The 14,827-nt window shown below is 45.5% G+C and overlaps 1 protein-coding gene across 4 annotated transcripts in view; it reads right to left on the reverse strand.

Moving 5' to 3' along the window:
- The window catches only part of MYO7A (myosin VIIA), a 344,985-nt gene that overhangs the window by 212,778 nt on the left and 117,380 nt on the right, over window positions 1–14,827 (reverse strand). For all 4 annotated transcript variants that reach the window (XM_077451417.1, XM_077451415.1, XM_077451416.1 and 1 more), the window contains one exon: window positions 3,786–3,892. In XM_077451417.1, the coding sequence (XP_077307543.1) occupies window positions 3,786–3,892 (107 nt within the window). The remainder of the gene's footprint in view (window positions 1–3,785; window positions 3,893–14,827) is intronic.

The raw sequence follows: 14,827 nt of genomic DNA on the forward strand, positions 1-14,827 counted from the left end.
CTTTCTTCTGTCACTATAGGGAGAGGTTGCTGTGTGGAGCAGGGAGAGATTACAGTGACCCAAATCGCTAGCTATTTGGTACACAAAAGTTCTTTTCAGGACTGGTATAGGTGTTAGGTGTAGTTCATGATAGGCAGTGCTGTGCTAGTGATTGTTGCAGCAGCCTGAGTGTCTTTTGTCAGTTTAAAGGGACAGGACGCTGTGTGCTGCAGGGAGAGTGAGTTTAGACATTAGCTGTTACTATCAGGTCCACAAAAGTGCTATTCCAGTTATTGTTCCAGTAGCCTCTGTTTTGTCAGTTTATATAGGGACAGGCAGGAAGCTGTGTGTGAGGCAGTGAGGGTCAGTTTAATCAGTAGCTGTTACTATATTAGGTCCACAAAGGTTATTTTCATGACTGGTATCAGTGGTATGGTAATAGGCTTGTACACATATAATATTCTTTCTTCCAAATATAGAAAGAATATTATACTTGACTGCTGCCCTTCTGCTGCAGTCTGCTAATCATTCACAACTCACTTGTTCCACAAAGCTCTTTATCAGGACTGGTAACTTGGTCTGTCTAGGGTGCTACAGTACATAGGGTTGAGTGAGGTACAGTATGCTATTCTATAAGGACTGGTATCGGTCCACAATACATAGGGTTGAGGTTCACTACTGCTGACCGCTGCCCTATACTGCAGCAGTCCTTCATCAGTATAGGGACTGACGTACAGTCTGCTAATCACTCACACACAACCTACTTGGTCCACAAAGGTCCTTATAAGGACTGGTAAGGTATAGGGTACTACAGTACATAGGGTTGAGTGAGGTACAGTCTGCCATTCTATAAGGACTGGTATCGGTCCACAATACATAGGGTTGAGGTGCACTACTGCTGACCGCTGCCCTATACTGCAGCAGTCCTTCATCGGTATAGGGACTGAGAGTTTTGTCACAGGGTCATTTAAAAAATGACAGGCAGAGGAAGAGGCAGGCCCTTCCGCAGGGGTGGTATACAGGGGTGGGTCATATTTCTACTGGGGCTGCTTATTAGGGGCTCACACCATCCCTGTGCTATGCTGACATCCTCCTGGGGCTGCTTATTATGAGGGGCTCACACCATCCGTGTGCTATGCTCATTATGAGGGGCTCCCACCATCCCTGTGCTATGCTTATTATGAGGGGCTCCAACCATCCCTGTGCTATGCTCCTTATGAGGGGCTCCCACCATCCCTGTGCTATGCTGACTTCCTCCTGGGGCTGCTTACGGTGCAGGTGTCAGTGATATATATCACGGTGCTGATGTCAGTACTCTCTATCACGGTAGATAAAGGAGAAAAAGGAGAGAAAGGGGCGCCTCTGGGTGCAGATTTTTTTAATCTCTTCTCTCTATCACGGTGCTGCTGTCAGTGCTGTATATCACGGTTCTGGTGTGAGTGATTTATGTCACGCTGCTGATGTCAGTGCTCTCTATCACGGTGCTGCTGTCAGTGCTGTATATCACGGTGCTGGTGTGAGTGCTTTATGTCACGCTGCTGATGTCAGTGCTCTCTATCACGGTGCTGTTGTCAGATGACTCTATCACGGTGCTGGTGTCATTGCTGTATATCACGGTGCTGATGTCAGTGCTCTCTATCATGGTGCTGCTGTCAGTGCTGTATATCACGGTGCTGGTGTGAGTGCTTTATGTCACGCTGCTGATGTCAGTGCTCTCTATCACGGTGCTGTTGTCAGATGACTCTATCACGGTGCTGGTGTCATTGCTGTATGTCACGCTGCTGATGTCAGTGCTCTCTATCACGGTGCTGCTGTCAGATGACTCTATCACGGTGCTGGTGTCATTGCTGTATGTCACGCTGCTGGTGATCATCTCCTGCACCCTCTTCTTTGCCTACCCTGACCTTCCCTCTCCTCCATTGCCTTCATGCGCTCCACAGTCCTGAATTGTCACAACAATTTCCCATATAAAAAAAGAATGCTTGTAGTTGTCGATCCCAGATTCACCTCATACATGTGTTATGTCATTGGCCATGTGGTGGGACTATATTTGCACAGCTATTAATTATTTTGTGGCTGCAAATTTGACCTGTAGGTTTGTGAAGTTCGCCTCCCATTGACGTCAATGGGGCCCGCCGCGAACATTCCGGTTCGCAAACTATCGGCCGCAATCGCGGTCCGCGTTCGCGAAACGTCCCGTCGGAAGTTCGTCCATCACTACCTGCTAATTCTGTGGACTGTGTAGCTTTGGAGGTTATTGGAGACCCAGTACTTGGAGCTGTGGATTGAAGAGGAACTTGCAGCACTGTCTCACCTGTTGTGTAGTTGCTGCCTAAAAAACCTTTCATTAAATATTCAACCAAAACTCTCACCTCTTTAGTGCCTACACTAACTTCCAATCCCAGTCCGCTGCCAGTACAATCTCTGTTCTTGTAAAAATCCCCATATGTGGAGGACACATGGCATACCCCTGGCCTATCTACATAATGGACTTGGGGATTATTTGGCCAATCACCAGGCTGTAACACTCTCACATGGGAACACACCATAGAGTGTACAATTATGGATAATGCTGCATATTGTTGACAACTCCCAATCACATCTCAGAGGCAGTAGAAGTGAAGAGAATATTGGGCACCAACATTTACCTGGCCAAGGGTGGGAAGATGGACCTTGTGTCAGGTTTACTTTAAGTCCAGAAAAATATTGCCAGCGCACGCCCTCTTGGAAATGTCTGTTAGGTAAGTGGGTGCTGCAGCGACCACCGGCTGGGAACCAGAAACACTCAGTGCAAAGGATATGTCACCAACGTGCCAAGAATCTCCAAAAAAAAGGGTCCAGCACTTTAACAATCTCATTACAGCTAAAACAGCAACCTTTCTGGCCATGCTGGACCTCTTTATCAGGCCTAACTGATGAAGGGGTCCTGCGTGGCCCCGAAATTTTACTGTTTCAGCTGTGATACGATTGTTAAATAAAGCATTGGACCCTTTTTTTGGAGATCCTTGGCATGCTGGTGACCAGGGGCAGACTGACAACTCATGGGGCCCCCAGGCAAAAGATTACGGGGCCACACAGTATACACACACACACACACACACACACACACACACACACAGTATATACACACGATATACACACACCGTATACACACAGAGAAAGGTACTGGAGAGGTGGGGCAGCTATAATCTTGGGATTTTTATTTTTAAAACACATATTTTTTACATACTGTCCCTGGTTTTATTAAGGGCTGACAACCCTGATGGGGCCCCTTGGTGGCATGGGGCCCTCGGGCAGTGCCCGAGTGCCTGAATGGTCAGTCCGCCCCTGCTGGTGACTTATCCTTTGCGCTGCGCCAGATACCACTGATGGATAAACACTGACACCCACACTGATATCAGTACTTACCATGGCCACATCTACACTTTAAATCTCATTAAATAAAGCATTGGACCCTTTTTTTGGAGATCCTTGGCATGCTGGTGACCAGGGACGGACTCACAACTCATGGGGCCCCCAGGCAAAAGATTACAGGGCCACACAGTATACACATTCAGAAAGGTACTGGAGAGGTGGGGCAGCTATAACCTTGGGATTTTTTTTTTTAAAGCACAGATTTTTTACATACTGTCCCTGGTTTTATTGAGGCTGGCAACCCTGATGGGGCCCCTTGGTGGCATGGGGCCCTCGGGCAGTGCCCAAGTGCCTGAATGGTCAGTCCACCCCTGCTGGTGACTTATCCTTTGCGTTGCGCCAGATACTACTGATGGATAAACACTGACACCCACACTGATATCAGTACTTACCATGGCCACATCTGCCTGAAAGATCTGTTTAATGAATTTGTTTTTAGAGGAGTGGACCAGCTGTATGATGTCACCATGGAGGGTGTCCCGATTCTTCTCCAGGAATCCTGCAGAAAAAAAAGAGGCAAAATAAATTAAAATATATTTATAAATCAAAATCTTTTTTTGAGTAGAGAAGGGATAGAACCCCTGGCATGTTTTTCTTTTTTACGGTTTCTCTATTAAACACTCTCACCAGCTTTATTCAATTGAATGGGCTGGCCCTGTGCGACATGCAAAATCGTGAGCAAATCGCTCAACCCATATTACAAGCGGGAACAAGCAAAAATGTGAATACATCCATAAGAAGATCTTTCATTATAGTTTTTGACACTCCACACTCTCCTTCTGCATTCCTCGTCTTAGGAAAATGTGAGGGCCCAGACAAGCTGAAGTTAGGATCGATCTGTCTACTTTCTAGCCACTGTCAGACTTTCCATGCAAGGAAGGGAGGGGTGGCAAGGCCAGACTTCATTAGACTTAGGGAGCACCTAACTAAGGAAAGGCTTCTTCCCAGTAAGAGCTCCGAAAATGTGGAATAGACTCCCTTTAAGGTGAAGTACAGCCAGAGCTTATTTTGGCTGTACTTCTCCTGTGGATCACAGGAGTGCAATTCGTTCTGCACTCCTGTGACCAGTTTTCAGCAGACAGCGGGCTGAAGCCCGTTGTTGGCTGACGTTGCAGAGCCGGTTCAGGCTTGGGAAAGATTGCGACAATGAAGTTGGGATCCACCCAAATGCTTGGACCGGCACTCGGCTCAGCCTATCAGCGAGCTGCTGAGGGCCTGAGCCGGCGGCTCCCTCCGCAGCCCAACGCTGGGGGGAGGGGGCAGGAACAGAGAAGAGAGCTGGTGACTGTTTAATCACCAGCTCTCTGCTCAGGGAGACCTAAGAACCGAATGATCGATGATGTTTGATCAATCGGTTCTCAGTGTTGAGTCAGCGGGAGAAAGAAGCAGCATCGGACCAAATCCACCTAGGCAAGTATGGTTCTGGAAAAAAACGAAACCTCGTTCCCTTTTAAAATATAGGTCTGTTCAGCTGACTAGATTGTTTTAAAAAAAATCTTAAAAATGCACAATATATAACTGAATTCTGAGATTTATAGGTAATAACACCAGTAGTAGCTGATCCAGGGAATAATCAATTGCCTCCTGGGGGATCAGGAAGGATTATTCCCAACCCCCTGGAGCAAATTGGATTATGCTTAAGGGCCAGTTCACACCAGATGCAGTTCCCTGCAGTTCTGTTTTTTCTGCCCCAATACAGTCAGTTCCGGTCAGTTTCCGTTCAGTTTCTGCACCGGAAACTGACCAGAAACTGACTGCATGGTGTGAACTAGAGCCATTGGAATACATGGAAAACGCTGTGCATGCATTTTTAGTGCAGAAAAAAGCGCACGGAACTGCGTCTGGTGTGAACTGGCCCTGATTGTTTTTTTTTTGTCTTACTCTGGATCAGCTGTGGGTATAGTACTGTGTATATGGAAGATTACTATTTGTTTTTCTTTTTTTTTGCTATTAATTGAATTAGAAAACTGTCTTTTTTTCAACCTGACTAACTATGTAACCGTGTAGCTACATGAGACAAAGTACTACTTTGTCCCATGGGGCAGAACAGTATTAAAAAAAATTGTAATGAGAGATTTTTTTTTATTACCCGTTCTACTACAGGTCACCATTTTGTCTACGTCCGTCCAAGGTTTATCGTTTGTTCAGTCCTGATGAAGGGAATTGGTGTTACACCAAAACTGTCTGTATTTATTTGACCTCTTCTCCAACAATTAAAATGATCTTGGATTCTTCCATCTGTTTTTGGTCTGCGCTCCTTTCTGAATTTATTAGGTTTGAGTTACAGACGGGTGCCCATTGAGGGAAGCCTTGGGAGCCGCCTCACCAGAGCCTCACCAGAGCCTCACCAGAGCTATTGAGCTTGTTCTCCTGAAGTTTTCCTTCATCTGAACGCACATACAAGTTGGAAACTTCCCAGCAGCATTTTAAATACACTATATTACCAAAAGTATTGGGACACCTTTACATGCACATGAACTTTAATGGCATCCCAGTCTTAGTCCGTAGGGTTCAATATTGGGTTGGCCCACCCTTTGCAGCTATACCAGCTTCAACTCTTCTGGGAAGGCTGTCCACAAGGTTTAGGAGTGTGTCTATGAGAATGTTTGACCATTCTTCCAGAAGCACATTTGTGAGGTCAGGTACTGATGCTGGATTAAAAGGCTTCGCTCTCAGTCTCCACTTCAATTCATCCCAAAGGTGTTCTATCGTGTTGAGGCCAGGACTCAGTCAAGTTCCTTCACACCAATCTCGCTCATCCATGTCTTTATGGACCTTGCTTTGTGCACTGGTGTGCAGTCATGTTGGAACAGGTAGAGGCCATCCCCAAACAGTTCCCACAAAGTTGGCAGCATGAAATTGTCCAAAATGTCTAGGTATGCTGACGCCTTAAGAGTTCCCTTCACTGGTACTAAGGGGCCAAGTCCAACCCCTGAAAAACTACCCCACACCATAATCCCCCTTCCACCAAATGATTTGGACCAGTGCACAAAGCAAGGTCCATAAAGACATGGATGAGCGAGTTTGTGGTGGAGGAACTTGATTGGCCTGCAAAGAGTCCTGACCTCAACCCGATAGAACACCTTTGGGATGAATTAGAGTGCAGACTGCGAGCCAGGCCTTCTTGTCCAACTTTGTCTCACATGACCTCACAAATGCACTTCTGGAAGAATGGTTAAACATTCCCATAGACCAGTGATGGCAAACCTTGGCACCCCAGATGTTTTGGAACTACATTTCCCATGATGCTCAACTACACTTCAGAGTTCATGAGCATCATGGCAAATGTAGTTCCAAAACACCTGGGGTGCCAGGGTTCGCCATCACTGCCATAGACACACTCCTAGAAACACTCCTAAACCTTGTGGACGGCCTTCCCAGAAGAGTTGAAGCTGTTATAGATGCAAAGGGTGGGCCAACTCAATATTGAACCCTACCAACTAAGACTGGGACGCTATTAAAGTTCATGTGTAATGGCAGGTGTAACAATACTTTTGGTAATAAAGTGTATATTGTTCTGGAGTTTAATAATAACACAATCATTCACAACATTAGATATCAAAATGAGAAGTTCTTGCTTCTCTTATGCATGAGTCCAGAAAAAACAAACGTATGGCCGCTGGACTCTAAGGATCAGGAACATGAGACCGGGCATTAATATGAAAATTGCTTTATACCTGACCCTGAAGACACAAGAGATGAAGAATTGTGTCACTGATTCTGCACCTACCATCTGGCTCCTGCTACCTATCAAATTCACCACAATGTTCTCTTCTACACTGAATTACCCCTATCGCCTTTCACGAAGTGGCCGCACATGGCCTCTTCTACACTACATGCAAAGTTCTCCCAAAACCAGGGGGGAAGCATGGCAACTGGCTCGCCAGCATGACAAAATAATGCCAAGGGGGTGTATCTGAAAATCGGTAAACAATTGGTAGATGGATCGCGTTGCTGCAATAGGAGTTTCATTTTTGGTAGATATAATTCTGAAAGTCTCTCTCACATAAAGGGTTACAAAGGCTGCTGGTGTTTTCTCATTACAACACAAGACGGATCAGATAGCGGGTAGTAAAACAAATCCTCCCACTTAACAGTCTGTGTGAGCAGAGTGCTTGAAAGAACCAACAGCAATAGTCTTAGGACAATATATATATATATATATATATATATATGTTTGCAATAAACTTCACTAAACTCATATAATGTTTTCTCAGCAATACTAGATCTTTCAGTTTAGCTCAGAGGTCTCCAAACCTTCTACACAAAGGTCCCGTTTACTGTCCATCAGACTTTAGGGGTGCCAGACTGCAGCCAGCGAGAGTAGAAAATGTCCTGGCATCAGTGGAAGTAAACAATGCCCCATCTGTGCTACTAGTAAGAAGAATAATGCCCCATTGTTGGTGTCAGTGGGAGGAATAGTGCCCCATTGTTGGTGTCAGTGTGAGGAATAGTGAACCACTGTTGGTTTCAGTGAAAGGAATAGTCCCCCATCGTTGGTGTTGACATGATTAATAGTGCTTCATCATTGGTATCAGTGTGAGGAATAGTGCCCCATCATTGGTGTCAGTAGGAGCAAGAGAGCCCCATCATTGGTGTCAGTGGGAGGAATAATATCCCATTGTTGGTGGCAGTGGTAGGAATGGTGTACCATCGTTGGTATCAGTTGGAAGAATAATTCTCTATTTTCCGGTATGGATCTCGACCATTCTTCTTCCGATTAACCCATTTATACTTCTTTGCCAAACTGGACTTGACTTCGGCTCGGATCTCGGACTAAGGCTTGCACAGTGCTCCACACCCCTGGCACCTGTGTCCACCAAGTCTCTGCCTCCATCTCCAGAGGCTTCAAGAACCCAAAGTGCAAGGGAGGCCTCCCCACTACTTCAATCTCATCTCAGGTACGTGGCCAGTAGGGATGAGCTTCGTGTTCGAGTCGAACGTACGTTCGACTCGAACATTGGCTGTTCGTCCGTTCGGCGAAGTCCGAACATTTTGGTCCGTTCGCGTCAAATTCGTGTGGCGCTCACGGCCCACAATGCACTGCGATGGCGCAGTGCATTGCTGGCTCATGATTGGCCAAGCATGCACTGTGACCCCGCATGCTTGGCCAATCGCAGCGCCAGCAGCGAGGAGAGCCATGATTGGCCACAGGCAGGATGCCTGTGGCCAATCATAGCTCAGGCTGTGTAGTGCACGCCCCACACTATATAAGGCCGCCATCGCGGCGGCCTCGTGTAGTGTGTTGGCATCTGAAGCAGTGGGTGTTCTGTGTACCTTCAACACAGTACACACCGATCGTTTTCGGCCGCTTTTCTATCTTGCTGTTGTGTAGTGGTTATTGTCTGCGTGCCCTGACCGCAGTATACACCGCTATATTCACCTCACCTATATAGCTAGTGATCTATCTTTAATAATAGAGCTTGCAGTCAGTAGTGTTAGGAGATAGTGCGTGCTGTCTGCGTGCTCTGTACCCAGTACACACCGCTATATCCACCTACATAGCTCTTCTCTATTTGAGCCCACTTGCCATCTGCAGGAGTTATTGGAAGTTGTGTGTGCCTCCAGCACAGCACAGTATACATCTGTATATACCCCTTTATCTCTGGTGTTCTCTGGTTATTGTCTGCGTGCCCTGACCGCAGTATACACCGCTATATTCACCTCACCTATATAGCTAGTAGTAGTGATCTATCTTTTATAATAGAGCTTGCAGTCAGTAGTGTTAGGAGATAGTGCGTGCTGTCTGCGTGCTCTGTACCCAGTACATACCGCTATATCCACCTATATAGCTGTTCTTTATTTGAGCTCACTTGCCATCTGCAGGAGTTATTGGAAGTTGTGTGTGCCTCCAGCACAGCACAGTATACATCTGTATATACCCCTTTATCTCTGGTGTTATATAATAAAGGCATCTGCAGGAGTTAGTGGGTGTTCTGTGTACCTTCAACACAGTACACACCGATCGTTTTCGGACAATTTTCGATCTTGCTGTTGTGTAGTGGTTATTGTCTGCGTGCCCTGACCGCAGTATACACCGCTATATTCACCTCACCTATATAGCTAGTAGTAGTGATCTATCTTTTATAATAGAGCTTGCAGTCAGTAGTGTTAGGAGATAGTGCGTGCTGTCTGCGTGCTCTGTACCCAGTACATACCGCTATATCCACCTATATAGCTGTTCTTTATTTGAGCTCACTTGCCATCTGCAGGAGTTATTGGAAGTTGTGTGTGCCTCCAGCACAGCACAGTATACATCTGTATATACCCCTTTATCTCTGGTGTTATATAATAAAGGCATCTGCAGGAGTTAGTGGGTGTTCTGTGTACCTTCAACACAGTACACACCGATCGTTTTCGGACAATTTTCGATCTTGCTGTTGTGTAGTGGTTGTTGTCTGCGTGCCCTGACCACAGTATACACCGCTATATTCACCTCACCTATATAGCTAGTTATCTATCTTTAATAATAGAGCTTGCAGTCAGTAGTGTTAGGAGATAGTGCGTGCTGTCTGCGTGCTCTGTACCCAGTACATACCGCTATATCCACCTACATAGCTGTTCTCTATTAGAGCCCACTTGCCATCTGCAGGAGTTATTGGAAGTTGTGTGTGCCTCCAGCACAGCACAGTATACATCTGTATATACCCCTTTATCTCTGGTGTTCTCTGGTTATTGTCTGCGTGCCCTGACCGCAGTATACATCGCTATATTCACCTCACCTATATAGCTAGTAGTAGTGATCTATCTTTTATAATAGAGCTTGCAGTCAGTAGTGTTAGGAGATAGTGCATGCTGTCTGCGTGCTCTGTACCCAGTAGTGTTAGGAGATAGTGCGTGCTGTCTGCGTGCTCTGTACCCAGTACATACCGCTATATCCACCTACATAGCTGTTCTCTATTTGAGCCCACTTGCCATCTGCAGGAGTTATTGGAAGTTGTGTGTGCCTGCAGCACAGCACAGTATACATCTGTATATACCCCTTTATCTCTGGTGTTCTATAATAAAGGCATCTGCAGGAGTTAGTAGGTGTTGTGTGCCTCCAGCACAATATACACTACCCAACTGCTGATTTACCCAACTCCCTTCAGGCCATTACCATGTCTGGAAGGCCAGCAAGGAGAGGCAGACAGGCGTGAGCCGATAAAAGAGGGCAAGCAGGCTCTGTGTCTAGAGACAACAGTGCTGGTCGTGGACGCGGTGCATGGTCATCAGCACATGGCCATGGGACATGCTTGTCCTTCTTTTCGGCAGCTGGACATGTTGAACCGCAACATGCCAACGACTTGGTAGAGTGGATGACCAAGCCCTCTTCATCCTCCTCATCCTCTCTCACCCAGTCTCAGGGTAGTAGCAAAGCAGCTGCCAACGCATCGTCTTCCCTCGTCTCAATGTCATCATCAGTGACTCCTTCCCTAGACCCACCACGTCCTCCTGAGGAGTCTCCTGAACTCTTTGAGCAGTGTTGGGTACATGCTCCAGGAGGATGCCCAGTGTTTTGTGGGCTCTGATGATGACACTCAGCTAGAGGAAGGCAGTAGCGTGAGCGCAGAGAGAGGGGATGCTCAAGAAGGACAGCAATCTGGCAGTCATGTTCCACAAGCTGCAGCATACTGCCAGGTTTGCTACAGCGATGAAGAGGGAGGGGATGATGAGGGCACTGACTCCACGTGGGTGCCTGGAAGGAGGGAGGAGGAGGAGGAGGAGGAGGAGGAGGCACATGTCCAACGAGGCAGGATGCCCTCCGGGGGCCAGCTTAGGGGCAGCACACCGACTGAATCACACCGCAGAGCTCCGCCTGTGCAGAGCGCTGCCTCTGCGCGTTATTCTAAAAGTTCTTTGGTGTGGGCCTTTTTTGAGACGAGTGCATCAGATCGCACCGCTGCTATTTGCAACATATGTCTCAAGCGTATCTCACGTGGCCAAAACATCAGCCGCTTGGGCACCACATGCTTGACCAGACATATGTTGACCTGCCATGCAGCTCGTTGGCAAGCGTACCTCAAAGACCCACACCAAAGAACAAAGCGGACCTCTCCTTGCTCCTCATCAGCTGGCATCTCCAACCCCACTAGACCTTCAGTCCTCTCTGAAACCTGCTCTGAAAGGAATGAAGGTGTAGAATTAGGTGTGTCACAGCCAAGTGCTTCCGGGAACTCTGCTAGTGGTACATCCACGTCCGATTATAGCAGGCAAATGTCCCTGCCCCAGCTGCTGGACAGGCGGAAGAAGTTCACTCCCAGCCATCCACATGCCCAGCGGTTGAATGCTAGCTTGGCTCAATTGCTAGCACTTCAACTGCTGCCTTTTCAGTTGGTAGACTCTGCCCCCTTCCGTGAGTTTGTACAATGTGCGGTTCCTCAGTGGCAGGTCCCCAAACGCCACTTTTTCTCACGGAAGGCGATTCCGGCTCTCTACCGGCATGTGGAAGGCAATGTCCTTGCCTCGCTGGACAGGGCGGTCAGCGGTAAGGTGCATATTACCGCTGACTCATGGTCCAGCAGGCATGGACAGGGACGTTACCTGTCTTTCACGGCCCATTGGGTCACTCTTCTGGCTGCTGGGAAGGATGCAGGACAAGGTGCAGTAGTGTTGGAGGTTGTTCCACCACCACGCCTCCAAAATGCTACTATTGGTTGTGACACACCTCTCTCCTCCACCCCCTCCTCTTCTTCTTCCTCCATGGCCTCTTCCAGTGCTCTGTCCTCAGAACCAGCGGTGCTCCGTAGGCGTTCCAGGGGCTACGCAAGTACGCAGGCAAAACGATGCCATGCCGTGCTTGCGCTGGTTTGTTTGGGGGACAGGAGCCACACTGGGGCGGATGTTTTGTCAGCTCTGCAGGGGCAGGCCGAGAGGTGGTTGACGCCACGCCAGCTTAAGCCAGGAATGGTGGTTTGCGACAATGGCACCAACCTCCTCTCCGCCCTCCGACAGGGACAACTGACCCATGTGCCCTGTGTAGCTCACGTCCTTAACCTGGTGGTGCAGCGGTTCTTGGGCAGGTACCCCGGCTTACAGGATGTCCTGAAGCAGGCCAGGAAAGTCTGTGTGCATTTCCGCCGATCATTTAATACCTGTGCTCGGCTGGCTGAGCTCCAAAAGGAGTTGAACCTGCCCAAGGGAACAGGGGTGGTAGGTTGCGCTATGGAGCTTATATGTAAGTATAAATAAAATAAAGTGAAATAGGTAGGAGCTGCCTCTATTAGTATCCACCTGGTAGGGTGGAGAATGTTAGATTGGGGGTTGCTATGAATAGATCTGGCGCTATACCTATATATAGAAGTGTGTCTCCAGGGACTTAATAGATTAAAGGTGTTATTATAACCTGATATATAAGTGACAAGGTGCAATATGCTATTTCAATATAAAAAAAAAAAAAATATGTAGGTAAAAATTGAAAAATGTGTAAATAAAATTATTTGTCACATTGATAGATATTTGCCAGCGTGCTGGCTGTGAAATGAAATTATGTGCAAAACCATAAATAAGTGATCACTTCTTATCTGAAACATATAAATACCCAAAACATATAAAGTGCTGCTGCTAAGTCTGCTTAATATATAGTGACAAGTATGAAATATGAACGCAGGTTTACCAAACTGTAAAAATTTAAAGTGCACAAATGTGACAGTAGAATATGCATGCAATAATAAAATACACAATAAATATATGATAGATATCAGTACATCAAATGGAACATGCCAAAAATGGGAGTGAAAAAAGTGAAAAAAATTAAAAAAGGTAAAAATGGAAATATTGAATATTAGTCCAAGCAAATAAAAATGTATAAAAAAAGTGTAAAAAGAATATATATGGAAAAGAGCAAGAAGTCTCTGGTGCAGTGCGGTAAATGTGTTTTTTTCCGTGGATAAAAGGAGGGGATGTGGTAGATTCAAATCTATTCTTCATGCATTGTGGACACTTCTAGGTTGTACTCTCACCAGAAAAGTAACCCCATCCGGGGAGGATCAGCCTTCACAGTATGAGCTACTGTGTCGCTCTCTGGCTTGCTTCCAGTGGACTGCTGGGGATCCCTCGTTATTTCCCGGTGGAGTGTGCCACAGTATGTATATGTTAAAAGAGAGGACCATCCATAGTGTGATACCGTATAAAACAATTTATTAATCATATGCTTAAAACTACTCACAATTCTTGATATAGGTAATGGCATAAAAGGTTTGCTGTATGAGAAGTAAGGAAGCTGCTGCGAGCGTTCCGTTCGGCTTCCACGCCGTTTGTGTTGAAAGTGTGTGTTCGATAAGCCACGCCCTACGCGTTTCGTCACTAGGACGTCATCTGGAGCGGCCATCTTCACACACCTTACGCTCTATATAGAGCACAATACATCTACAGCGCATGCGCGGGCAAACGCCGCCATTTTGGATATGGGAATGCCCTTATGTCGAATAAAGCGCTGCGGTGATTGTGTTCCTGCTACTATCCTTTGGTGTATTCTGCAATTTAACCCACCGGAGGTTTTTCAAAGCCTCCTAATCATGTGTGTACATATTCATGTATATATGCCTATTCTTTATACTAAAACCAAAGTTATAATTACAAACTAATAAAATATAAATATAGATATGAAAATACAGAGAAAAATGCAAATAAAAATGACATTAACGATAAACAGACCATGCTATAAAAAGTAGAGTACAGATGCCAATAATAAAATATAAAAAAAAATTATTAAAAACTTAAACGGATAATACTTAGATTTGGTTATATGATGCAAAGGGAAGGAAGTATGTTGTGAATAGGAATGTTCATTCCTTAGCAGCATAAAGTATATCTGGGCAAAAAATAAGGATGCATGTGTGTATTGAAGGATTGGATTAGGATGAGGTGAATGAAATTTACTTAGTATAAGATGTTTGGACTTTCCGACTACTTAAGTTATATAAAACCCTATGTTCACACATATATACACACATATATATATATATATACGTATGTACAAAGAGAGGAATGTTTCAATGTTAAAAGTGCCCCTCCACAATTATTGTTTTTTATATTGAATAATGGGTTGAGATGTTGTTTTGTCGAATAGATGACATTCGACCCTCAGTACTACAGGCTTCATTTGATCCAAATTCGACCTTTCTTTAATGTTTGAATGGTAGCTAGTGTTAAGTGGAGCATTCGGTCTAAAGTGCTGTGGACTATATTCGATCACAAGTTCGACACTAAGTAATATATTATACCTTTGGTAATATTGTAGATAGAGTTACATATGATCTGGATGAATTATTAAAAATTAATTAAAAATTAATAAAAATTGATTAGAAATTTAATCCAAAATTAAAATTGTTGGAGATTTAAAAGTATTTTTTCAAAAAAAAATTTTTTTAAAAGAATTTTGAATTAAAAATTAAAAATTAGTTATGAAACAATTCAAATCCAGGTCTATGTTCATTCCTGCTGGGTGTAGGCT

Source organism: Lithobates pipiens, unplaced genomic scaffold, assembly GCF_037356315.1.
Source record: "Lithobates pipiens isolate NorthernLeopardFrog02 unplaced genomic scaffold, aLitPip1_a1.2 Scaffold_23, whole genome shotgun sequence".
Lineage (NCBI taxonomy): Eukaryota > Metazoa > Chordata > Amphibia > Anura > Ranidae > Lithobates > Lithobates pipiens.